The 27,418-nt window shown below is 45.1% G+C and overlaps 1 protein-coding gene across 1 annotated transcript in view; it reads right to left on the bottom strand.

The window, feature by feature from the left end:
• Nucleotides 1-27,418, bottom strand: part of LOC126162149 (odorant receptor Or2-like) — a 130,656-nt gene that overhangs the window by 53,909 nt on the left and 49,329 nt on the right. Inside the window, exon 2 of the mRNA XM_049918449.1 lies at nt 23,127-23,982. Within this exon, the coding sequence (XP_049774406.1) occupies nt 23,127-23,982 (856 nt within the window). The remainder of the gene's footprint in view (nt 1-23,126; nt 23,983-27,418) is intronic.

Here is a 27,418-nt window from a genome sequence, read left to right as displayed (position 1 = left end):
TGACCAGAAGAGGACCTACAAGCGTAGTGTAATCCGTCTCAGTGGTAGATGTTTTGTGTGTTCTAAGTGTTCTGCCATAAAACACAGTCTTTAGTTCGCCATCCCCCACAACACTTTTTAAGTGATGTTTCTAATTTCAGTTGTTCATAATTGTATTCCCTACGTACTGAACAGACAACCTTTAAATTTCTCTGATTTGTCGTAAATCCGAAATTTAATACGTGTTTCTTCATACCCATGTGAAAGAATTCCCGTCTTTGATCGTTTAAGAGACAAACGACACTTTTCGCACCATACAGAAACCTTTTAGAAATAATTCTGCGCTGGGTTTTTATCTTCTGATGACTTTACTAGACGGTAAAAGACAACATCGTCTACAAACAATCTGGGATGGGGGGGCTGAGATCTTTTCCTTAACCGCTTATGCAGATTAAGAACAGGAAACGGCCTACAACATTCCATTGGCAACCCCAGATACCACTTTTGTTTCTCTCAATGACTTCCGGTCAATTACTACGAAATATGACATTTCTATATATTTCTTATTCCAGTTACCCACTACAAAATATTTATAAGCCAGGGCGTTCTTTTCAGTTGACCATCTTCAGACCTAAAAGTATAAACACAGAGCTAGAATATGCTACGAAATATACTAAAAATTACAGAAATAAGAGATCAGAAATCAATTTAAGCGAGAAAGAATCATTCACATGCCCCAATAGAAACAGTATACTGGTCATATCCAGTCAGTACATGTAAAAATGGTACACTCACATTCATTAGCCATACAAGCTTTTCTTATTTTTATAAAATTTTACTTCCACATACTTAATTCGCCTGTCACACTATGGACTTGACGAAGGGTACCTTGAGGCAATACTAATTATTTCCTTTCCAGTTCCACCCGCAAATGGAGCGAGGCAAAAACGAGTCTCTATACTAGGCCGTAGGAGCCGTAATTTCTCTTATCTTCATGGTCTTTAAGAGAAATATACGTCGGCGGCAGTACAATCGTTCTGCAGTCAGCCCCAAGTGCCAGATCTCTAAATTTCCTGATAAGTATTTCGCGAAAAGGAAGTCGATTTCCTTCCAAGGATTCTCATTTCGGTTCAGGGACCATTTCCATAAAACGCGCGTGTTGATCGAACCTAGCGGTAACGAATGTACCTCCAAGCCTGTGAGCTGCTTCGATGTCTTCCTATACTCCGATCTAAAGGGGATCCCAAACACTCGAGCAGTACTCAAGAATGGGTTACACTGGTACTCTACGTGCGATCTCCTTTATACACTGCCCGAAAACAACATAGTACGCCCTTTTAGAGGTTCCCAATTCACTCCGGATTTATTGTTGCAACAGTGCATGTAAAGTACACGAAATGATTGCAATTGCTGATAAATAGCGCAAACAGTTGTGAGGTACAAGGTATCGACGCATGCTTAACACCTCGTGGTGTAGCCTCAACAGATGGTCGATCGTACAGATGGTGAATACTTTCCTGGGATACGTTATGCCACTCCTGCTCGAACTGTTCACGTAGTTCTGTAAGAGTTGTTGGCTGACGAGTCGCACGAGTCACTTCTCGTCCCATCATACCCTACACGTGCTCGGTTGCAGAGAAGTCCGGAGATCGTGCTGGCCAGGCAAGTTGCTGCACGTCGTGCACATCGCGTTGAGTTTCACGGGCAGTATGTGGGCGAGCATTATCCTACTCGAACCACACATCACCTTTCTGTTGTAAGAACGGCAAAAGAACGGCTAAAGAACGGGTCTAAAAACATTCTGTGCATACCGAGCGCTGGTTAGCGTCCTGAGGTGGGGCAAGTACGTCTGGGACGAATGCACTCTACGTCAAGCGCTCGCCAAGTCTACGTCGTAGGCACAAACGACCAACACTTGTGTGCTTTCATCGCTGAAGCCCACGGCGCGCCATTCAATCTTCCAAGTGATCGAACCCACGGCACCAGTCAAGCCGTGCTCGTGAATGCTGTGGCATGAGTGGAAGATGGCTAGAGGTGTGCATGCCCGTAGTCTCAGTGCTAATAACTGGTTCAAAATAGTTCCTGTTGACACGCCTGGGCTCACAAGCTCTCTTTTCTGTGCTGTGGTAGCTGTACGATCTGCCACTGCTGCCCTTACAATACGGCGATCCTGGCGGGCGTCTGTGCTGCGTGACCGTCCAGAACCTCGTCTACAGGTGTGAGGACGTTCACGTGACCACTGATATAAGCATCGTTTCACAACTGCCGCAGCTCGTCCAACTTGTGTGGTAATTACACATCACTCGGAATGCCACAATTTGACCCTTTCAAAATCGCTCAGTTGGTTGTAGGAAGCACGAATGCGTCTCTGTGGCATGGCTGCCTACCTGATTCACACTTTTACACTACACTGAGCCTTCTGGCTGTGAGGAATCCCTATTAAAGGGTACGCACAGATGGGATCTCGTAATTATGCCACTACGCTATCTGTTAGCAGACACCGCTGACGCCATTATCATCACATCTACTACCTTCAGGTCACATATGTTGTAATCGGATCAAAATCAATGCGATTTTTTCAGGTTATTAATTTTTTACGGTGGTCTAGATGGGCTCCCCGAAGCTATTCAATTGTATATTGAGCAAGCAGTAAAGGAAACAAAAGAAAAGTTCGTAGTAGGTATTAAAATCCATGGAGAAGAAATAAAAACTTTGAGGTTTGCCGATGACATTATAATTCTGTTAGAGACAGCAAAGGACTTGAAAGAGCAGTTGAACGGAATGGATAGTGTCTTGAAGGGAGGGTATAAGATGAACAAAAGGCAAACGAGGATAATGGAATGTAGTCGAATTAAATCGGGTGATGCTGAGGGAATTAGATTAGGAAATGAGACACATAAAGTAGTAAAGGAGTTTTGCTATTTGGGGAGAAAAATAACTGATGATGGTCGAAGTAGAGAGGATATAAAATGTAGGCTGACAATGGCAAGGAAATCGTTTTTCAACATCATCATCATCATCATCATCAGTTAAGACTGATTATGCCTTTCAGCGTTCAGTCTGGAGCATAGCTCCCTTATAAAATTCCTCCATGATCCCCTATTCAGTGCTAACATTGGTGCCTCTTCTGATGTTAAACCTATTACTTCAAAATCATTCTTAACCGAATCCAGGTACCTTCTCCTTGGTCTGCCCCAACACCTCCTACCCTCTACTGCTGAACCCATGAGTCTCTTGGGTAACTTTGATTCTCCCATGCCTTTAACATGATCCCACCATCTAAGCCTGTTCGCCCTGACTGCTATATCTATAGAGTTCATTCCCAGTTTTTCTTTGATTTCCTCATTGTGGACACCCTCCTGCCATTGTTCCCATCTACTAGTACCTGCAATCATCCTAGCTACTTTCATATCCGTAAACTCAACCTTATTGATAAGTAACCTGAATCCACCCAGCTTTCGCTCCCATACAACAAAGTTGGTCGAAAGATTGAACGGTGCACAGATAACTTAGTCTTGGTACTGACTTCCTTCTTGCAGAAGAGAGTAGATCGTAGCTGAGCGCTCACTGCATTAGCTTTGCTACACCTTGCTTCCAGTTCTTTCACTATGTTGCCATCCTGTGAGAATATGCATCCTAAGTACTTGAAACCGTCCACTTGTTCTAACTTTGTTCCTCCTATTTGGCACTCAATCCGTTTATATTTCTTTCCCACTGACATTACTTTCGTTTTGGAGATGCTAATCTTCATACCATAGTCCTTACATTTCTGATCTAGCTCTGAAATATTATTTTGCAAACTTTCAATCGAATCTGCCATCACAACTAAGTTTCTGAAGAAGAGAAATTTCTTAACATCGAATATTGATTTAAGTGTCAGGAAGTCGTTTCTGAAAGTATTTGTGTGGAGTGTAGCCATGTATGTAAGTGAAACATGGACAATAAATAGTTTAGACAAGAAGAGAGTAGAAGAATGCTGAAGATTAGATGGGTAGATTACATAACTAATGATGAAGTATTGAATAGAATTGGGGAGAAGAGGAGTTTGTGGCACAACTTGACTAGAAGAAGGGATCGTTTGGTAGGACATGTTCTGGGGCATGAAGGGCTCACCAATTGGGTACTGGAGGGCAGCGTGGAGGGAAAAAACCGTAGAGGGAGACCAAGAGATGAATACACTAAGCAGATTCAGAAGGATGTAGGCTGCAGTAGGTACTGGGAGATGAAGAAGCTTGTTCAGGATAGAGTAGCATGGAGAGCTGCATCAAATCAGTCTCAGGACTGAAGACCACAACAACATAGATGAGCTACACTTTCCTAAAATTCTCCCAATGAACGGAAGCTGACCATTCACCTTCCCTACTACCGTCCTTACACGTTCATTCCATTTCACATCGCTTTGCAGTGTCACACCTAGATATTTCATCGATTTGACTGAGACAAGCAGCACACTTCTAATGGTATATTCGAACACTACAGGATTTCGTTTCCTACTAATGCTCATAAACTTACGTTTTTCTACATTTAGAGCATGTTGCTATTTATCACAGCAACTAGAAATTCTAAGTCATCACGTACCCTCCTGTAGTCACTCAACGATGATACTTCCCTGTACACTGCTGCATCATCTGCAAACAGCTGTAGATTGCGGCTCACCCCCTGTCAGATTCTTTATGTATACAGAGAATAAGAGCGGTCCTATCAAGCTTTCCTGGAGCTCTCCTGACGGGGTCCTTGTCTCTGATGAATACTCTCCATCAAGAACAGCATACTTGGTTCCATTCCTGAAGAGGTCTACTCACATAACTGCAAATATAACATATATGCTCTGAGCTTCATTGACAGTCTACAGTGGGGCATTATGTCAAACGCTTTCCGGTTATCTGAATATGGAATCTGGGTCACATGTAAAGTTATAACACCTCTGTTGACACTCTGAATAAACCATTTGGGCTGCCGTCCAGCGGCGAATGGCATGTCTAAAGTACGGCACGTTAGGTGTCGCTACTGAAGAGCAGTTGACATGGCGTGCTGATTAGCTGTTTTATTTAATAGACGAATGTACGAAATATTTTCAGTGGGAGTAAATACAGCTAAATATAAGTGCACATACCAGTGTGCTTGCATATTATACTACAATTATAAGACTAAGAGAGGGTTCATTTAACATCATTAATGACGCTACTACAAAATAGCTTTTAAAATTTTAGGCGGCAAGATTTTGCCGCCATATATAATAATTTTGACGATGCAGATTTCATATTTGCTTAGTATGGCATCGCAATTTAGATGAGGTTATCGAATTATTAATCATTTATTGATTGATATTGGGTAGCCTCATACTAACATTTCTGTAGAGTTGCATGCCTCAAGAGTAATTTTGCGCTGGTTCTGACAGCAAGTAGAAGTCGAGGGCCTCCATAGACGTGGAAAAAGACACAGGCCGAGGCAGACAGCGCTGGAGGTAGGACAGTTTTCATGACTGAAAAGAATAGGCTTATGGAAACGTTTACTGCCTAGGGCCACCATCCTGTCGAGAATTAAGCGGTACGGGCTCCTCATGGCGGCTCGTTTCGTTGCTAAAAAGAGTCAGTGGTGGGGCGATGGCTGAAAGCTTAAGATCGTAGAGATAACATCTTACAAGCATCGCCACAGGCTTTCTAGCATGAAGTAATGTGCGGGGGACGGCTGCCGCAGATGCGGGCTAACAGCAGCGGAAATTCTCACGCAAGACGCCAAGCTGTATTTCCGCCGCAAGACAGAGAAAGAAATATGATTGGCTGAATATGTAGTCGTAGGAGGTGTTAAAGAATGTTCTAGAGCGAATGAGTATGAGCTGAAAGAGGCTGGCTGACGGCTTCATGACTCATAGTGTAGGGCATTCCGTTTCTAATGATAGCAATGATTGGCCGCATGGAGAGTGCATGCTAAGTATGCAAGGTTTGCTCTAAACTGAAGCACGGTGCGTCAGGGGATACTCTGCCAGGTGTCGATAGGACACACATCACTGGAGAGTGTTTTGAGACATTGTTGGGAAGGCGCCAGTGAAAAGTCTCACTATTAGATTTCACAAAGTGCTGATTTCGTCACTAGGAGCAAAATAATTCGCCTCTCTGTGAGGAATACAAATATGTACTTCTTTGTGGAACTGAGGCATTACGAAGCTCTTCTTTACGACCGCCCACTTGAGTCAAGTCTCTGCTCCTGGCTTAAGCGGCAGAATTCTTGATTCGTGTCTGGCATTTTACTGAAATAATTTTCGATCCTAGGAATTTGCAGGCGCTGTTTCACGTCCTCTGTACAGTCAAAAGTTACAGTTATGCAACGCACTTCGTCTGCACGACGGCCGGCAGCACTGAGCAGTTCGGCGCTGGAGAACTGCTCTTTCCAGCATTGAAAGCGGTGATACACGCACCACGGCTCGGGAGATAGGGTAAACGCGTTAAGTTCCATTTGCTGGATCCTTGAGCCCTTCAGCGTAAGTGCTAGTCAGGGAGGAGGCTTGCTTAACATACACTCCTGGAAATGGAAAAAAGAACACATTGACACCGGTGTGTCAGACCCACCATACTTGCTCCGGACACTGCGAGAGGGCTGTACAAGCAATGATCACACGCACGGCACAGCGGACACACCAGGAACCGCGGTGTTGGCCGTCGAATGGCGCTAGCTGCGCAGCATTTGTGCACCGCCGCCGTCAGTGTCAGCCAGTTTGCCGTGGCATACGGAGCTCCATCGCAGTCTTTAACACTGGTAGCATGCCGCGACAGCGTGGACGTGAACCGTATGTGCAGTTGACGGACTTTGAGCGAGGGCGTATAGTGGGCATGCGGGAGGCCGGGTGGACGTACCGCCGAATTGCTCAACACGTGGGGCGTGAGGTCTCCACAGTACATCGATGTTGTCGCCAGTGGTCGGCGGAAGGTACACGTGCCCGTCGACCTGGGACCGGACCGCAGCGACGCACGGATGCACGCCAAGACCGTAGGATCCTACGCAGTGCCGTAGGGGACCGCACCGCCACTTCCCAGCAAATTAGGGACACTGTTGCTCCTGGGGTATCGGCGAGGACCATTCGCAACCGTCTCCATGAAGCTGGGCTACGGTCCCGCACACCGTTAGGCCGTCTTCCGCTCACGCCCCAACATCGTGCAGCCCGCCTCCAGTGGTGTCGCGACAGGCGTGAATGGAGGGACGAATGGAGACGTGTCGTCTTCAGCGATGAGAGTCGCTTCTGCTTTGGTGCCAATGATGGTCGTATGCGTGTTTGGCGCCGTGCAGGTGAGCGCCACAATCAGGACTGCATACGACCGAGGCACACAGGGCCAACACCCGGCATCATGGTGTGGGGAGCGATCTCCTACACTGGCCGTACACCACTGGTGATCGTCGATGGGACACTGAGTAGTGCACGGTACATCCAAACCGTCATCGAACCCATCGTTCTACCATTCCTAGACCGGCAAGGGAACTTGCTGTTCCAACAGGACAATGCACGTCCGCATGTATCCCGTGCCACCCAACGTGCTCTAGAAGGTGTAAGTCAACTACCCTGGCCAGCAAGATCTCCGGATCTGTCCCCCATTGAGCATGTTTGGGACTGGATGAAGCGTCGTCTCACGCGCTCTGCACGTCCAGCACGAACGCTGGTCCAACTGAGGCGCCAGGTGGAAATGGCATGGCAAGCCGTTCCACAGGACTACATCCAGCATCTCTACGATCGTCTCCATGGGAGAACAGCAGCCTGCATTGCTGCGAAACGTGGATATACACTGTACTAGTGCCGACATTGTGCATGCTCTGTTGCCTGTGTCTATGTGCCTGTGGTTCTGTCAGTGTGATCATGTGATGTATCTGACCCCAGGAATGTGTCAATAAAATTTCCCCTTCCTGGGACAATGAATTCACGGTGTTCTTATTTCAATTTCCAGGAGTGTAGATGCTAAACAGTATCAACCACTTAGTGTTTCTGTCGTATAAAGGGGGGCAAGATTTCAAGTCATAGATGTTTTGCCGATCTCAAATTTAGGTTAATTCAATACCCGTTCAATTTGCATTTTTAGTCTTTTTATAATAAATATCTTCACAGTTCCCAGTTGTTCTACTATTCTAAGGATTAGGTTTCAAGTATCGATCCTGATTAAGTTAGAGTATTATCACAACTTGGGGACTTTTTCACCTATTAGTCTCGGTTGCAGTATGTCAATGGCAGAGCTAGTTTAATTCACTTTTAGGGTGAGCATCCCATTGTGAAGAAAACGTTGACAACTATCCCACTTACACACGCTGTATGTAGATGCACACACAGAGTAGCATTGGAAAGACTAATATTGCACAATTGATCTGTTAATTGAATTAAAACAGTCTATAGTTCCGATAAAATAAATATAACAGCTGTCATGTGTAAGCGCTTAAATTACGCCCATGCAGCCTATTGAACAAACGGTAACAGACAACCAGTGTGACAATTGCATGACAGCATGGAGAGGAAGCTGCCAAACGAACACATTTGGCACAACCATCTTACATGGCAATAGTTCATACGAGGTATAGATAAAATTCATCATATGTAGACTGAATCTCCGATGAAATAAATAAAACAGCTGTCAAATACGTGTGAGCAAGTCTGTTGCAACTATGCACGTGGTACTTACATTTTATAAGAATATGACAAAGCTAGTTTCGCAAGAAATGTTGACTGTACCGTCGTTATATATGTCGACTCGATATGATTTGTATACTTTGTCTACTGAGGAATGTCAATGTTTTATTTTTGCTTAAATTGATTACTGATCTCTTGTTTTGAAAATAGGGAATATTTTGTACAACAATTTACATTTACGTATGTCTTTTTAGGTCTGAAGATGGTCATTACGGGTTGGAATTAAAAATCTGAACTATATATATTTTGCCGTCCGTAATTGGAATAATAAATATAGAAATATCTTCCTCGATCACTGGGTACGTTTGCTTCGACTATGTCGCAACTCGTGAGACATTTTTGACAACAAATCACGAATCCAGTCGCACAACGATACCCCATAGGCATGTTGGTGATCACGAATGCCTGAAATCTAATGGGAAGAAGAAGCCCTGACTTTATGGAGATAAAATTGTTGACGTAAAGTGGAATGTAGCAGAGACAGAATCATTTAGACAACGCCTAAAGAAGACAGACTTGTTACTGGTAGTCATTTGCCATTATGACATGTTTTAACGAACATTTGGATCGGTGAAAATAAATTCAAACGAGAGCCAATTGGAGATCTAGGTGGTGGTTTGCTGGACATCAAGGAAGGTGAGAAATTACTTTTGCTTCGGATTTGGTTTAAGAACGTCATGAATGCTCCTTCTCTAGACAATCTACGAGTGATGATCTAAAGGATCGGGTTGTTAAAAAGAAGTCTATGGATACCATTGACTGGAAGCTGGCCCCCATTTCGATTGTACAACAGGTGAGATTGTTCCTACACGTCGATTAAAAGACCTGAAAATGGTGGAGTATAACGCCGAAACTGGTAGCAAACTAAAATAAATCAGAAATTAAGACGGCAGAATATGAAGATGGACTTACAGAGAATTTCTATTTGGCCTGATGAACGGCAGCTTGCTCTAAACGTAAGTTAATGCGGATGAGCAGGAAAAACAATCCCGGAATATTAGAATGCAGTGTTAATGGTGTGCTCCTTCACACAGTTTAAAAAAATGGTTCTAATGGCTCTGAGCACTATGGGACTTAACATCTGAGGTCATCTGTCCCCTAGAGCTCAGAACTACTTAAACCTAACTAACCTAAGGACATCACACACATCCATGCCCGAGGCAGGATTCGAACATACGACTGTAGCGGTCGCGCGGTTCCAGACTGTAGCGCCTAGAACCGCTTGGCCACACCGGCCGGCCCTTGACACAGTCACGTCGTTTAAATATCTGGGCATAACGTTGCAAAGCTACATGAAGTGAAACGAACGCATAACGTCGGTTATGGGAAAAGCGAATTGTCGTCTTCAATTTATTAGAAGAATTGTAGGTAAATGTAGATCATATATGTATAAAAGAAATTGTATGTAGAACACTTGTGCGACCTGTTCTTGAGAACTGTTCGACTGTTTGGGATCCCCCACCAGGCCGGGTTAAGGTAGGCCTCGAAGCAATTGAGAGGCGTCCTGCTAGATTTATAACCAATAGGTTCGATCAACATACGAGTATTATGGAAATGCTCCGTGAACTCAAATGGGAATCCCTAGCGGGAGCACGACGTTCTCTAAGCGAAACACTATTGAGAAAGTTTAGAGAACCGTATTTGCAGCTAAATGCAGAACGATTCTACTGCCACCAACGTACACATCCCATAGGAACCGCGAAAAAAAGGTAAAGGAAATTAGGTCTCGTTTCAGTTGCAGATGGAACAGGAAAGGGAATGATTAGCAGTAGTACCCTCTTCCATGCACCGTACGGTAGTCTGCGGAACGTGTGCAGGGGTGTAGAAAAATTTGGGAACACCAAAAACACAACACATTGACCTGCCCACCATATTTTACGGACTATAAGACGCCATGGACTATAAGACGCACCTTAATTTTTAAGCAATGTTTTTAAAATATTACATTTAGATTGAAAAGCCAGACTAAAAAATTATTAGTTTACAATACCTTTAAAATCTTTAAAAACCGTCATATTCTATGTAAACGTAGGCTTCAGCGGCCCTTGTTACAGTCAATAAAATTCTTCTGGGCTTGAGGCCGCATTGTAATCTGTAAAATTCCGACGTTTCGGCGACTGTTGCAAGACGCCTTCCTCAGGGTGTGTTGCTAATACACCCTGAGAAAGGCGTCTTGCAACAGTCGCCGAAACGTCGGAATTTTACAGATTACAATGCGGCCTCAAGCCCAGAAAAATTTTATTGACCGTCATCTTCTAGTTTTGGTCATTTTGCATTCAGTCCTCTACTTGCACATTTAGTCTTCCTCATTTTTGCAGTTTTTGTTTACTAACACGCCAGTCACGAATAGTTTTTCTGTTGGTGGAGAGGAAAATTGCAGCTCAGCTGTTCTGTTTCCATGTTCTTCTGCGTATGATATTACTTTCAATTTATAGCCCGCATCATATGAATACTTTTTAGTTTTTTCCAATACGAAACTAGCTACTAACAAAAATATTGTACCGTTACCGCTGACACGGATCATTTTCAGTTTAGTTCACTAGCACAGTAGACTGCTATGACGCATCATAGGGTAGACAGTCTTCTGGTATTGTGATGGTGGGACGGGAAGGAGACAGTGTTAGCGCGCTTGTGATTCCCCGCAAATCATGTTCGTCGCTTCGGTGCACTGCTGCTGCCAGTTGAATCCAATGTCGCCAGACAGAGTGGGTTTTCTATCTATCGAATATACGGTCATTTTTAAGGCGGGAATTTTATATCAAAGACAGAACATCTTTATATTAATTTCGTGTATAAGACGCACCTGAATTTAGAAGGCACTTTTTCGAAGAAAAACGTGCGTCTTATAGCCCGTAAAACACGGTAATACCGCTGTAATTACACCGTTGTCATTCAAAACAGCTTCCAGTCGCCTCGGAATGGTTAAATACAGGTCCTATGTGGTTTTAAAGGGAATCTTACACCATTCTTCCAGAAAAATATTGACAAGTTCAGGTACGATGATGAAGGAGGATAACGATCACGCACTCTTTTCTCCAGACCACAGAAAAAGGAAATAATGAGATCTGGTGAGTGTGGTGACCAGGGAAGGTGAGAAAATTCATCCTCCTGCTGAGACACCAGACCTGCACGATGCGAGCTGTGTGCCCTATCGTCTTGGAACACGGCATAACCATTGGGAAACAAATATTGTGCCATGGGATGGACATGATCAGCCAAAATGGTCACATAATCCATGCAGAGTACCCATTAGGCTCATGGAACATGGCTGTTCAAATCATCATGGAACCCTCGCCATAATTCGTTCTTGGGATTTAAACTCGGCCAGAAATTGGAAATATTATTCAGTAAAACTCATTCGGCCAAATTACTTTCACCCATTCCTGCATAGTCCAGGTTTCGTGGCTTCCGCACTACATTTAACTGTTACGGACACTTGTGTCATTGATGTGTAGTTTTAGAATTCCTGCTCACCCTGCAATTCACCGCTTATGGAGCTCCTTTCGTGTCATTTTATTGCTGACAGACTTCGTGAGTGCGACATTCAGTTCCACTGTGATTTTTCCAGCTATCGTCCTCTTATTTTTTGTCAAAATCTTTTTAAGTGACGGTCCGTCACGATCAATCAACACACGCTTTCGTTTGCGTTATTATGTAGAGAATGATGTTTTTCCGTTCTCCCTGCAAGCGGTATAAATCTTCGACATGGCGTCTCTTGAAACACCGAGCGCTTCGGTTACCTTGGATACGGAAGCAGCCACCATACGAGCTCCAACAGTTTGTCCTCGTTCGAATTCACTTAGCTCCGACATACCGCACTCACAACTACATAGAGCACTGTTCTGAAACGTACTGAGGACATTGCACAGGTGCCATTCGTGGCCAAATACAACAGCGTAAACTGGAGGCATGGCAGGCATCTGCATTTATGGTCAAGGTTGCATTTCTCGCGGTGTTTCTCTATTTTTTGTCTATGTAGACATCTATTTCGCCACAGTCGGTCCCAAAGGAGGAGGAGGGGGAGGACTGCAACCTAGTGAAATGAAGGGTGATAGTACCTCGTGGAGGCCGCTTTTTAGGGCTACGTCGAAGACCTCAGCTGCAGCGACAATGGATGAGAGGGATTCTGATTAGTTGAAGATGGAGGAAGAGACCTGGTGTAGCAAAGGGGATTAAGTCTGGGGTAGATGAGACTCTGAAGCTGTGGGGAAGGCAACTCATCTAGAGGAAGGGCAGCCGTAACTTATCTCTGGAGCAGTTAGTGTGTCGGCTCTTTCTCGTGCCCGTGCCTTGCCGCGGTGCGATTTGGTCGCGATCGCCTTTGTAGGCACCCTCGGAACAATTCGAAGGAGTCGGAGCAGCAGCGAGACGCGGTGGAAGTTTCTTTGGTTGCCGAGAGAGGGCGGTGACCCTGTCAGTCGTCGTCGTGGCAGTACTGGTCATGCCGTGGTCGGTGGTGGGCCGTATGAGCCCGGATTTTGTTTTGGCCGAGTACAGAAACAACTCTCGTGAATGGCCGACGTGGTGTGAGACTTCACGCCAATAACGGAACTGGGTCTTGCTACGTCTGGAGAACAGTGTAGCTGTGCAGACGCCCGAATACAACCGCCTGCATCCTATCATCATTCCAAAACTTCTGTCTGCCGCTGCAACCTTCAGCTTTGTTAATTATGGTGGGTTCTTGTACCATTAACTTTTGGAGGGTCCTTTACGACTTTCGCGTTGAAATGTAGTATCTCAAATACGCTGTTGTGTTTGTGTGTGGGAGTTCCTCGCACTGTGGGTGCCGCTTTCCTTATAAATACTACCTGTGTCTATTTCGTAATATACTGGGTCCAACTTACGAAAGCTGTGCAAATTGGTCAAACTATGTAGAGCTTGCGTCCGGGAAATTTTGCTGGAGTAATATCTGTTTATTTCAAGCTCAATGCCTGGCAAGTTCTATAAGCGCGACTGTGGTAAGGTCTGTTATGTTGTTTGAAGTATGTTGTGTTGGATAGGAGCACATGTAGTCTTAATTGTGACTCAGTCAAATTACTGGTAACGGTTGCTCTTGTAGTGCTTGATTACATACGGTTACCTCTGCTCAACTGTGTGCGCAAGCAGCTCAAATAATGCAATGCCGTTTGAAATCCTGGTTGTCGCAGGACAGAGCGGATCATGTTGTGGAAAGGGGCCAAGGTCAATTACTGTTAGTTATACAAGAACACACACAGCTTTATTTTTCAAACCAATGCACAGTTTTCTCTTTAAACAATAAGGATCAATTCACGGCTGAGGCCTCAAGTAACTTCTCCAGAATAACTTTAAATGATTGCTTTTAAAACGCCAGGATTTAGAGTAACGGCTGAAGGCATTACTTAAGTAAAATTGCAGTATCTTCTCGTCTAAAGGCCGAAATAATATTTCAGATCAGCCAAGCATTTACAATTTTCGGCTGAAGGCCATATCAAGGAAAATTCAAATAAATTGTTCGGTTGAAAGCCCATTAAAAAATTTTTAAATAATAAAAGAGAGGCTTCAAAGATAAGCTTTTGCACAGTTCAACAAAAACATCTTAAGAAAACTTGAACTATCTTGTCGGCTGAATGCCCAAACAATTACTCAAGAATAATCAAAGACCACCTTAAGATAAACATTTACAGAACACGGCTGAAGGCCGTTTCAAGAATTCAAGACAATTAAAGTGAAACCTTACATATTAAAGCCTCAGATTCTGAAACAAACACGGCTGAAGGCCTAAATACAGAGCAACAAGAATTTTAAATAAAACACGGCTGAAGACCTAATCTTAAAACAGTTGTCATGAAATCGACTGAAGCCCATATACCAACATAAAAGAGACAATTTTAATACACGGCTGAAGACCTGGCACAGTACCTGCGACCAAATAAAATGACAATCACAAACAACAAACAGTGGTGCCCAGAAGTGTTCCAAGGGTCGGACTCGGGAGGAAACTCTAACAACAATTTAGGTGAGACAGGCAGCCAAGTGTAACACTAAATAATCAGGTGGCGACAAGACCTAGGGACGGCTGAAGAGCCAACCAACAACCTAATCAGTTCCCTCTGTCGCAACCGACCAACTGCCTACTCCAGGCCACAGACAGCATTCATCTGCTCAGTGGAAACCACAGAAGCTGCACACAGTTCCAAACAGTTCCACGTAAACACACTTGCACGAGAACTCGAACAATCGTAAAAGCAATCACTGTGGAACAACAAGGACGAATCAATTCGACACACAGAGAGTTTCCACTAGCAGTCGGCGACCAAATACACGTCGTCCGATGAGACGATCGACCGAACGACCAACCCAGGTCGTTATCACTGAAGTTACGTGTGTCGGCAACGGTCGGTCGAGTCTTGGCTGTCCGAAGCTGACTGCAGCTCCAACCCGACTCAACTCGATGTCTTTTCGGAATTCGGATACACGGCGACCCGGGCACTCTGGTTCGGACCCAACCATGCAGAGGTAACTCTTGGCCATTGGCCACGACATCTCAGCACAAGGAAGGAACCGACTCACGTCCGACATGGTGACCAACCGACGAGGCCCAGAAACAATCAAAGGACCAAATACACGTCGCCCAATGAGACGACCAGCCGAACGACCAACGAACGGTCGTCCGGCTCCAATCTCCTTCCGTCGGACAGTTCATGTGTGTCGCCAGCGGTCGGTGAGCACTGGCTGTCCGCACCTCACTGGCGCTCCGTCCCCGACTTCACTGCTGGTCCGTCCCCGACTGACTCCACTGCTGGTCCGTCCTCAGCTGAACTCCCGACACACGACGACCCGGAATTACTATCGGTCGCTCAAGAGATGGTACGACAGTGTAAGGCAGGTAAGGTAGCAAGTTAGTGACGCCAGTAAATGGAATAAGAAAATAGGGCGCACTGCCGTAAGAGAAGATGACAAACAATAAACGGGATGAACACGAGCCGCGCAGGGTCACCGTTTTAGTTGTAATTTTAAAGGTGTAATTTTATCTTAACCCTTTAATGAACTGTGATTTTACTGCTTTTGCGCCCTGCTAGAGTATTTCAATAAGCCTCCTACTTAAATCGTTTGATGGTTAAGGTTGCAATTCAAGTCTTTACGTGCTTTAAGGTATTGCAATTTGCTTTAAGAACTAAAGACTTATTGACTGTTTGTAAGGCTGTACGTTGATATCTGATTTAACATCTTGTGTGCAAAAAGTTGCTTGGCTTCACAGTTGGAGTAAAACGGGCCATGTTCTAATAGTTTGTCTGGTGTGTTGTAGAAGGAACTTGTTTCCCAAGCCGGCTGGGCTCCGCCCCACGCGTTGCCGCGTGACCAGTACAGCTAAGTGGGTCTACGAACGCGGAAGGCAGCTAAGTTTGAGCAGTAGTGTAACTGATGCATGTATTCTACCCTTAAGAAATTTTTTTTCTGATTTAAAACTGTAGCTTGTAAATAATGCTTTCGATTTTTCAAACTATTCAAAATATTTCAACGCCTTTAGGAGCAGACAGGCTTGTTAGTCCTTTGTCAAATAATTTTGTCTAAAATATTTGCATTGAACAAGTAGACTATCTGTAAAGTCTTTTCTTAAAACTTTTTTTTAAAAAAAGGAAGCTATACTTTGCAACAAAGTTTTCTTACAAGGAAAAAGTTACAAGTTCTAAAAACATTCTTTTATTGAAGGAAATCACTGCCATTTGTCTTAAATTAAAACGTTTGTTCTTAAACTTTACGCTTGTTGGTTTGCAAGAGTTTTCTGAATTTTTTACTTTATGTATAATTTGAACAAATAGTAACTTGGTGATATAATTGTGTCTATATGCTATTACCAGTGTTAGTTGTTTCGATGCCTGGTAAATAAAGTTTCTTCCTGGGACTCCTCAATCGACTTGATCTTTCACTCCCCGCATCCTTGAGACCTGCTAGTAACATACCAGAAGCAAATCTCGAACAAAAATCGACCAGGTCATGTGGCATCAATGTGAAGGCCCCGTCACATGACTTCTGCTAAACGCTGGTACCATATGCAGAGGAAAACAACAATTATTCGTAACCTTCACATACAGAGAAAACCAGATGGAAATGAAAACTGCGGAGTAGACAAGAAAAGAACAAGAGTCTTGCCATTTAAGAACAGTCAGTGGAATGTAAGAGTGCTAAACAACAAAGAACAGGGGACAAATTAAGAATTAAGAGTAAAGAAACATGATACTTCATCATAACTGAAACAAACCAGAAATTAAAGGGTGCAAAAGAAATCGAAGATTTTGCTTATTATGATACACTGAACAGCCAAAGAAATTGGTACACCTGTCTAATATCGTATAGGGTCCCCACGAGCACTCTGAAGTGTCACAACATGACGTGACATGGGCTCGACTAATGTCTGAAGTAGTGCTGGAGGAAACTGACACCATGAATCGTGCAGATCTGTCCATAAATCCGTAAGAGTACGAGGGGGTGGAGATCGCTTCTGAACAGTACGTTGCAAGGGATCCCAGACATTCTCAATAATGTTCATGTCTGTGGAGTTTGGTGGCCAGTGGAAGTGTTTAAACTCCGAAGAGTGTTCACGGAGCCACTCTGTAGCAATTCTGGTCGTATGGGGTGTCGCGTTGTCCTACTTGAATTGCCCAAGTCCGTCGGAATGCACAACGGACATGAATGGATGCAGGTGATCAGCAGGATGCTTACGTACGGGTGACCTGCCAGAGTCGTATCTAGACATATCAGGGATCCCATATCACTCCAACGGCGCACGCCGCACACCATTACAAGGCCTCCATCAGCTTGAACAGTCCCCTGCTGACATGCAGTCTCCATGGATTCATGATGTTGTCTCCATTCCTGTACACGTCCATCCGCTCAATACAATTTGAAAGAGACTCGTCCGGCCAGGCAACACGTTTCCTGTCATCAACAGTCTAATGACGGTGTTGACGGACCCGGGCGAGGCTTAAAGCTTTGCATTGTGCAGTCATCAAGGGTACACGAGTGGGCCTTCAGCTCCGAAAACCCATCTTGATGATGTTTCGTTGAATGGTTCGCACGCTGACACTTGTTGATGGCCCAGCATTGAAATCTACAGCAATTTGCAGAAGGGCTGCACTCCTATCACGTTGAACGATTCTCTTCAGTCGTCGTTGGTCCCGTTCTTGTAGGATGTTTTTACGGCCGCAGCGATGTCGGAGATTTGATGTTTTACCGGATTCCTGATATTCACGGTACAGTCGTGAAATGGTCGTACGGGAAAATCGCCATTTCATCGCTACCTCGGAGATGCTGAGCCCCATCGCTCGTGCGCCGACTATAACGCCACGTTCAAACTCACTTAAATCTTGATAATGTGCCATTTTAGCAGCAATAACCGATCTAACAACTGCGGCAGACACGTTTTGTCTTACATAGAGACCAGTTTCTTTGGCGCTTCAGTGTATATAGTGGAGTTCCCCACAATGGAAAGACTGCTGCTGAAGTTGAAAATTGGTACAGCATTCATGGTAATAAAAACAGTAATTCTAATATTCTGCACCATAAGGACTGGAGGTAGCTGTTGCGAAGATTATGTGATTAGTACTATCGACAGGTACGCCTTTTGGGAGTCAAGCTCCCATCAATCACCGGGCTGTCTGCGTTCAACACTTCATACATACACACTGAAGGAAGCACTAAATAATAATGAAATACTGAATACCTATATTTTATTTTATTTCACTACTTTGTGCTTTTTTAAGTGCGTGTGTATAAGAAATTGTTCGGAGACAGTCAAGTGCTGAGAGCCTGAGCTACGAAACGTGTAGTTGTGGACAACATTCCTCATAGTTCATATACATCCGTGTCTACATTTATTCTCCGCGAACGACGCTAAATGCACGGCATAGGGCTCGTCCCACTGTACCAGTTACTAGGGCTTTTTCTCCTTCCATTCAGATAAGGAGCGCTTGAAGATTGCATAAATGCCTCTATGCGTGCTGTAATTAATCTAATCTTGTCCCCATGAACACTATCGAAGCGATACGTAGGGAATTGTAGTACATTCATAGAGTCATCATTCAAAGTCGGATCTTGAAACTCCGTTTATCTTCAGTAGTTTGCCAATTCAGTTCTTTCTGGGTCAAACAAAGCTGTGAACATTCGTGCGGCCCTTCCCTGCCCACACACTTGAGCAATATTCTAGGATGGACCGCAAGAGTAATTTTCCAGCAATCTCCTTTGTAGCCTGATTGGTTTCCACTAGTATTCCGCCAACAAACCGAAGTCTGATACCTGCTTCCCCACTACTGAGCCTAAGTGTTCGTCCCATTCCGTATCCCTACTAAGCGTTACACCCAGGAATTTGTATGAGTTCGTCGATTACAGTTGCGACTCACTCATATTATGTTCATAGGATACTACGTTTTTTCAACGCTTGTCATGGTCTGACTGACTATTCGTGCACCTTCGTTTAGCTTACACTTCATTGTAGATAAATGCATCATTTGAGAAAACTCTGAAGTTACTATTAACATTGCCCGCAAGGTGACTAATATGCAACATGAACAGCAGGAGACCGGACACACCCGAAATTACTGCTACATCTGTCGATGACTCTCCATCCAAGAAAAAATGCTGCGTCCTTCTACCGAACAATCCTCAATCCAATCACAAATTTCACCTGACATCCCACGCGATTTTACTTTCGATAATAAGGGTAGGCGTGGTACTGAGTCAAACGCTTTTCGGAAATCAAGAAATACTTGATCTGCCTGACTGCATGGTTCCATGGCTTTCAGTATGTCGTGTGAGGAAAGTGCGAGTTGGATTTCATATGATCGATGTTTTCGAAACCCATGCTGGTTGGCATGGAGGAGTTCGCACTGTTCGAGATATCTCATTACATCTGAACTCAGTATATGTTCTAAGATTCTACAACTAACAAACGTCAAGGATATTGGACGGTAGTTTTGTGGATCACTCGTGCTACCCTTTTTGTAGACAGATATAACACGTGCCTTACTCCAGCTAGTGGGCACGTTTTTTGTTCGAGGGGTCTATGTTCGCAAATTGGGTACAGAATCTGATATAGATTTCATCGGGCCCTGGGGCTTTGTCCAGTTTTAACGATTTCAATTGTTCTCGACGCCACTGACAAGAATATCTACCACACTCATCTTTTCCATGGTACGAGAACTAAATTGGGGCAACAGTCCTGGGTTTCTTTTGTAAAGGAACATCTGGAAACATAGTTAAGCATTTCAGCTTTTGCTTTACTATTGTCAATTTCAGTGCACGTCTTATCTATTAGTAACTGGACACATGCTTCACACATTGCTCTCTTGACTGGCAATGAAGTTTCATCCAGCATCTCTCTGTCTATGCAGTAGTTTCTGTTTCTGTAGGAGTTTCCTTACAGTGACTGTATACCAAGGAAGGACCTTTCCCATCACGAACTGTCCTGGTGGGTACATATCTATCTAGTGCATGGCCAGATATTATTATAAACTTGAGCCATACTTCCTTTACATGGCCCCGTCCTAAGAGTTTCAAGTTCCTCACAGATCTATGACACTACTGCTACTTTGTCTCATTTGCTGAACAAATAAATCATTCTTTTCTTTAGTTATCGTTTTTACTTTGGTATTCACTGTTTCTAAAACTGCCTTATGATCACGGATACCAGTTTCGGTGTGGACATCCTCAAAGAGACCAAGTCTATTTGTTACTTTTAGACTTAATACTGCCTTCATGAGTGGGGTTCTCAACTATGTCTTCTAGGTAGGTTTCAGCGAAAGCATTTAGAAACGTTTCACAAGATTTCTTGTCACGTCCACCGCTAAAAATACTGTAACTATCCCAATTGAGTGTTAGATGATCAATGTCGCTTCCAACAATTACAGCGTAATTAGGAAACTTATGTAAAAGTGAAATGAAGTCTACTCTAAAATTTTCGGTTACATCGAGAGGTGTGTCTGGTGGTCGATAAAAGTATCCTATTACAATTTTATGCCCACCCTTGATACTGTATCTTGCTCAAAGAATATGACATGCAGCTTCAGTTTTTATCTCGGTGGATTTAGGTTTCTTGTCTACTGCAACAAATATACACCACCTCCATTTCCCGTTTTCCTATTACACTCCTGGAAATTGAAATAAGAACACCGTGAATTCATTGTCCTAGGAAGGGGAAACTTTATTGACACATTCCTGGGGTCAGATACATCACATGATCACACTGACAGAACCACAGGCACATAGACACAGGCAACAGAGCATGCACAATGTCGGCACTAGTACAGTGTATATCCACCTTTCGCAGCAATGCAGGCTGCTATTCTCCCATGGAGACGATCGTAGAGATGCTGGATGTAGTCCTGTGGAACGGCTGCCATGCCATTTCCACCTGGCGCCTCAGTTGGACCAGCGTTCGTGCTGGACGTGCAGACCGCGTGAGACGACGCTTCATCCAGTCCCAAACATGCTCAATGGGGGACAGATCCGGAGATCTTGCTGGCCAGGGTAGTTGACTTACACCTTCTAGAGCACGTTGGGTGGCACGAGATACATGCGGACGTGCATTGTCCTGTTGGAACAGCAAGTTCCCTTGCCGGTCTAGGAATGGTAGAACGATGGGTTCGATGACGGTTTGATGTACCGTGCACTATTCAGTGTCCCCTCGACGATCACCAGTGGTGTACGGCCAGTGTAGGAGATCGCTCCCCACACCATGATGCCGGGTGTTGGCCCTGTGTGCAGTCCTGATTGTGGCGCTCACCTGCACGGCGCCAAACACGCATACGACCATCATTGGCACCAAGGCAGAAGCGACTCTCATCGCTGAAGACGACACGTCTCCATTCGTCCCTCCATTCACGCCTGTCGCGACACCACTGGAGGCGGGCTGCACGATGTTGGGGCGTGAGCGGAAGACGGCCTAACGGTGTGCGGGACCGTAGCCCAGCTTCATGGAGACGGTTGCGAATGGTCCTCGCCGATACCCCAGGAGCAACAGTGTCCCTAATTTGCTCGCAAGTGGCGGTGCGGTCCCCTACGGCACTGCGTAGGATCCTACGGTCTTGGCGTGCATCCGTGCGTCGCTGCGGTCCGGTCCCAGGTCGACGGGCACGTGCACCTTCCGCCGACCACTGGCGACAACATCGATGTACTGTGGAGACCTCACGCCCCACGTGTTGAGCAATTCGGCGGTACGTCCACCCGGCCTCCCGCATGCCCACTATACGCCCTCGCGCAAACCCCGTCAACTCCACATACGGTTCACGTCCACGCTGTCGCGGCATGCTACCAGTGGTAAAGACTGCGATGGAGCTCCGTATGCCACGGCAAACTGGCTGACACTGACGGCGGCGGTGCACAAATGCTGCGCAGCTAGCGCCATTCGACGGCCAACACCGCGGTTCCTGGTGTGTCCGCTGTGCCGTGCGTGTGATCATTGCTTGTGCAGCCCTCTCGCAGTGTCCGGAGCAAGTATGGTGGGTCTGACACACCGGTGTCAATGTGTTCTTTTTTCCATTTCCAGGAGTGTATTTTGACGTAGACTTAAATGTTTCGAAAAGTTCTCACTACTGTCAGCTCGAGGTTTTAACCAGCTTTCTGTGTCTAGTATTAAGTGAGCTTCACTGCTTTTTAGGAGAGCTTCAAACTCTGACAATTTTGTTGCGAATGCTTCGGTAGATAAGCGCTTAGATTTTAATCTTCTCACGTCTCGAAGGTATTTCTTTGCATTTTACACGGAAAATTCTGGATTTCCTGTGTACTACAATGCTAAATAACGGTAGCAAAAATTGTAAGCTAGTCCCATGTCTCTGAAAGAATAGTAGCTGTAAGATTAAAAGTTGATAGGGGAGATGAAGAGTATTGTCAGGTCTATACCACAGGAGAAGGAAAATGGCAGAACGTGGCTGAACGAAGAGACAGTTTTAATAAGATACATCGTGAGGCATCATGGAATTGTTTGTTTAGTAACGGAGGAAAGTGTGTGCGGAGGGGGGGGGGGGGAGGGGGGGGAGGGGACAGGTTAAAGTGCATGTAAATTGTAATAGTTGTGCAAAGATGAAGAGGCTCCCAAAGGACAGACTACCGTTGAGATGTGGATCAAATAAGTCATCGAGCTAAATGCCACAGCCGGCCGGAGTGGCCGTGCGGTTCTAGGCGCTACAGTCTGGAGCCGAGCGACCGCTACGGTCGCAGATTTGAATCCTGCCTCGGGCATGGATGTGTGTGATGTCCTTAGGTTAGTTACGTTTAATTAGTTCTAAGTTCTAGGCGACTGATGACCTCAGTTAAGTCCTATAGTACTCAGAGCCATTTTTTAAATGCCACACCAACAACATGATTATTCGGTGATTACTATGCTTCGAATAATTAATAAATTTTTATCTATAAGTATAGTAACTCAATGAATGGATGAGATTGCTGGGTGTGCTCGCAAATTAGTCATAATGAAAAGCAGATGAAATTTAACTACAAGTAGAGGGAAATATAACAGAATAAGTTCGCTTGCCTTAGTATTTCCTGGTGATCTTTCACACAGTTGCGCACTTCATCGTACATGGAGACAGAATCGTGTGTGTTCCACTTCTGTTGTTGGCTGCCTTTGTCGAAGTTGGAGGAGTGCGCCAGGTCTTCTGCCGCCCCGCCGTCACTCAAGCGCGACAGCCTTATGTTGAGTATGTTAAGCTGACCCGTAACGTGGATCATGACGGATCCGAAGAACACGTCCATGCCGAGGCTGGAGAAGTTCCAGTAGAGGACGGTGTGGCACTCCGACAGGTACGCGAGCGAGTACAGCGTGTGGTTGTGCACCTTGTGCACGCGAGTGATGGTGACGAGGGGCAGCGGGCTGCTCGGGTCGTCCGGGGGGAACTGCATGAAGAGGGGCACGGTGGCCCACATCTGGCCCAGGACGAACATGTAGCCCAGCACGCCGAAGGTGAGCCGCTTCGCCTTCTTGTAGGCGGCCTGTAGGGCCGCCGCTAGCTCGGCGTCTCCCTCGCAGTGCGGCCGCTGCCGGTCGATGAGGATGTTGAGTTCGTTGACCAGCCGGTAGTAGGACTCACTGTGGCTGTAGTGGTGGATCATCTTGACGGCTCCGTTGAAGCAGGTGAGCCCGGAGACGAGGGCGAAGGTGACCTCGGTCATGTTGCCCCAGATGGTGTAGCTGCGGAAGATGGCCAGCGCGCCGATGTGCAGCATGCTGGTGCAGACGGTGCCGAAGTAGAGCGGGTAGAGGCGCGCCAGGCAGCGGCCCTCCGGCCGCCACACCCCCGCCAGCCGCAGCACCCTGATGTTGCGCCACAGCACGTTCTCAGACGGGGACTCGCCGTCCTGGTCCCCCGCCTCTCGGCCTTTGCTGGTGTCTACGGCAAAACATTAACAAACAGGACGGAGTTACAACTCTACAGTCTCCGACTTTCTGTTTCACAAATAGTCGTACACAACAATTTGAAATTTCAGTCCTTTTATCTATTTATCGTATGGAAATGCGTATACGAAGACCAGGTAGGCGCCCGATGCTTTGCTCGCGTAGACTGTACGCTCTACAAAGATTCTTTTGTTTTCCTTTTTATTCTAATTTTTATGTTGTTCACAAATTGCGACACCTTCCAAAATTTTCACGATAGTTAAGGCCATAGAACCAAGGTCTTTTCCGAATGTACATCTGACCAAAAAGCACGTCTGGTAGTTGCCTTTTGCGTTCCCTCAGCGCTATTTCCATAGAAACTTCCGTCCTCTAACACATATTTCTTTATATGTAACAGAGAAGTAAAATGCCAAATTTTCGTAGATATAGCTTTAAAAACGCTATCAGAATGAAATATTTCATAAACTATTTCACCCCCTTATTTCAAACCCATGGTGGTTGAAAGTTCAAAAACGTTGAAATGCGTATTTTTTATTTCTAACATAGAAGCCATATACAACTTTTCATAGATTTAGCTTCAAAATATTTTCATAAAAACTTCATCCCCTACTGCACCCTCATAGGGGTTGAATTTCCAAAAACAGTGAAACATGTGTTTTTTTGTGTTGCTTGAGCCTTTCCCGACGGACATGTTGTATATATGGTTCTCGGGCGAGACGTCGGATGTCATAGTCAAAACTCCACAATATTTCATCAGCGCAACTGGCCGGCATCTTCAGGTGCGACGAACACACTGCAAAGACATGGCTAGAGCCCCCTATTTACGCAAGTCTTAGGCAGGAAATGCGCATGTGTGGAGGCACCAAATTCGATGGCCAATAGCGACGATATCAACCGATAGTTGGAAGGACAGCAACGCCATCTGCAAGATGAAGAACAAAAGACTTCGGCGCACGCGCGGAGGTTGCCGCCGCTGCTCTGCGCTGCCATCGGCCGCCCCAGCGACCTCTGTCGGAAGCCGCAAGCAAAGATGCGCGTCCGCGTAGGCGCGTGACTATCCTCCCGTTGTCAACAGAATATTTATGTTGCTGGCGAATCGTCATCCGTCGTATGACCAATAGTACTCCTCTCTGCTCTATGAGACTTCAATATGGCCACTGCTGGATCCCGAGCTGTACTGAGCTGAAAGCCCGTGTCTCTGTTTACAAGATTCGTCGAGCTACGTATTTGCACAGCTTCCTTAATAATACAGTCCCAGTACGAACTCGTCGACGCGAGAATTTTGGTGTGTTGATAATTCATAGAATGGCCTGTTCTGAGACAATGCTCGGCCACTGCAGACTTCTCTGGTTGCTCCAGACGAGTGTAGCGTCGGTGTTCAGTACATCCCTCTTCTACAGTGCGACAAGATTGTCCGAAGTACGACATGCCGGAGCTACAAGGAATCTCGTAAACACCGGGTCTTCTTAGGCCAAGGCTGTCCTTAGATGAGCCCAAGACAGCTCTGAGTTTTGCCGGCGGACGAAAGACACATTTAACGTTATGCCTCTTCAATAATCTTCCTATTTTTGAAGAGACACCGCCGATGTTTGGCAAGATGACCATTCCCCTTTGTTCTTCGCCTTTTTCCAGTTCCTCACGTTGGGTGACCCGCTTCGGATGTAAGGCACGGCGAATCTCCTTTTCGGAATATCCATTTTGTTGGAAAGTGGTACGCAGATGGAGTAATTCATTGGATAAGCTGTCTGGGTCTGATATGGCTCGTGGTCTGTGAACCAACGTCCTAAGTATGCCACTTCGTTGCGAAGGATGGTGACAGCTGGCGGCCTGTAAGTCCGTGTGTGTTGGTTTATGGTACACTGCGTGACCTAATGTGCCATCTTCTTTTCTCCGTACCAACACATCCAGGAATGGAAGTTCGCCGTTTTTCTCCACCTCCATAGTGAACTTGATGTTAGGATGAAGCGAGTTAAGATGCTCAAGAAATACATTCAGCGATGCCGTGCCGTGAGGCCAGATAACAAAGGTGTCGTCCACATATCGCCAAAAACACGTAGGTTTCAAATCCGACGACTGGAGTGCTCTCTCCTCGAAGTCTTCCATAAAAAGGTTAGCCACAATGGGTGACAAGGGACTACCCATTGCGACGCCGTCAGTCTGTTCAAAATATTGTCCATTGAATAAAAAATACGTCGAGGTGAGCACATGTTGGAATAAGTTCCCCATCCAGCCTCTCACTAATGAGCAACAACGATTCCTGCAATGGTACTCGAGTAAAAAGTGAGACTACGTCAAAACTTACGAGTATATATGATGGTGCGAGTCGTAAGTTCTTGAGCCGCTATCGTCGCTATTGGCCATCGAATTTGGCGCCTCCACGCATGCGCACTTCCTGCCTACGACTGGCATAAATAGGGGGCTCTAGTCATCCCTTAGCAGTGTGTTCGTCGCACCTGAAGATGTCGGCTAGTTGCGCTGACGAAATATTCTGGAGTTTTCACTATGACATCCGACGTCTCGCCCGAGAACCATACACACAACATATATTTTTCTATTCGTAACCGAGAAGTCAAATACCAATTTTAATAGATGTAGCTTTAAAAATACTTTAGTAGTTGTTCATTAACGATTTTTTTTAAACTTTCCCACACTGTTTCACACCCATTGAAGTTAAATTTCCAAAAATACTGAAACACGTATTTCTTTATTTCTGATCGAGAAACCGTGTACCAATTTTCGCAGTATTTTCAAAATTGCGTCAGTAGCGACATATTTTCAAAAACCTTTCATTCCCTATTTTACCTCCTCAGGGCTGGAATTTCGAAAAATACTTTCTTTTCCAGAGATAATGCTTTTTCCAATATTTCTCATAATATTTTTCAGAATGGATAGCAACTTATTTTGAGTGTTCCTTCCCCTTTCGTAACCACAGCTAATAAATGGACTTCAGAATCTTAAATAATTGTGCAGGAGACTATCAGGTAAATAAAAATCAGTATCGCAATTATTTTTCTTTTACTTAATAAACCTTTATTTTGTGCTTTATCTTCGAAAATATCTTCACGTTTCATACAATAACTTCATAACAACTTGATAAAGACATGATGAGACATTGTTACATGCTCATACAGAAGAGGGCTGAACATATTTGGTGTATAACACTATTTCGTTTAAATGTAGTAACGTGCATCGAGTTTCTTCAAGGTGTGACCGCGGACATCTCCATCTGCTGATTCGTTGTAGTGACCTGCACTGCGACAAGCTTCGTCCGTAGATAACCAGTAGACCATATTGTCACGAATTGTGCGCTCCTCATGTAACAAACCGGAAAATAATCTTTTTTTAATACACTGATCAACAGTTAAGAACGCTCGTTCGAACAACTAGTACTAACCTGACGTCGCTTAGGCGGGAAAAGATTGTGGAGTCTT

This window comes from Schistocerca cancellata, chromosome 1, assembly GCF_023864275.1.
Source record: "Schistocerca cancellata isolate TAMUIC-IGC-003103 chromosome 1, iqSchCanc2.1, whole genome shotgun sequence".
NCBI classification, from domain to species: Eukaryota; Metazoa; Arthropoda; class Insecta; order Orthoptera; family Acrididae; genus Schistocerca; species Schistocerca cancellata.
The sequence above is the reverse complement of the archived record's forward strand: the minus strand, read 5'-3'. Positions and strand labels throughout refer to the sequence as shown.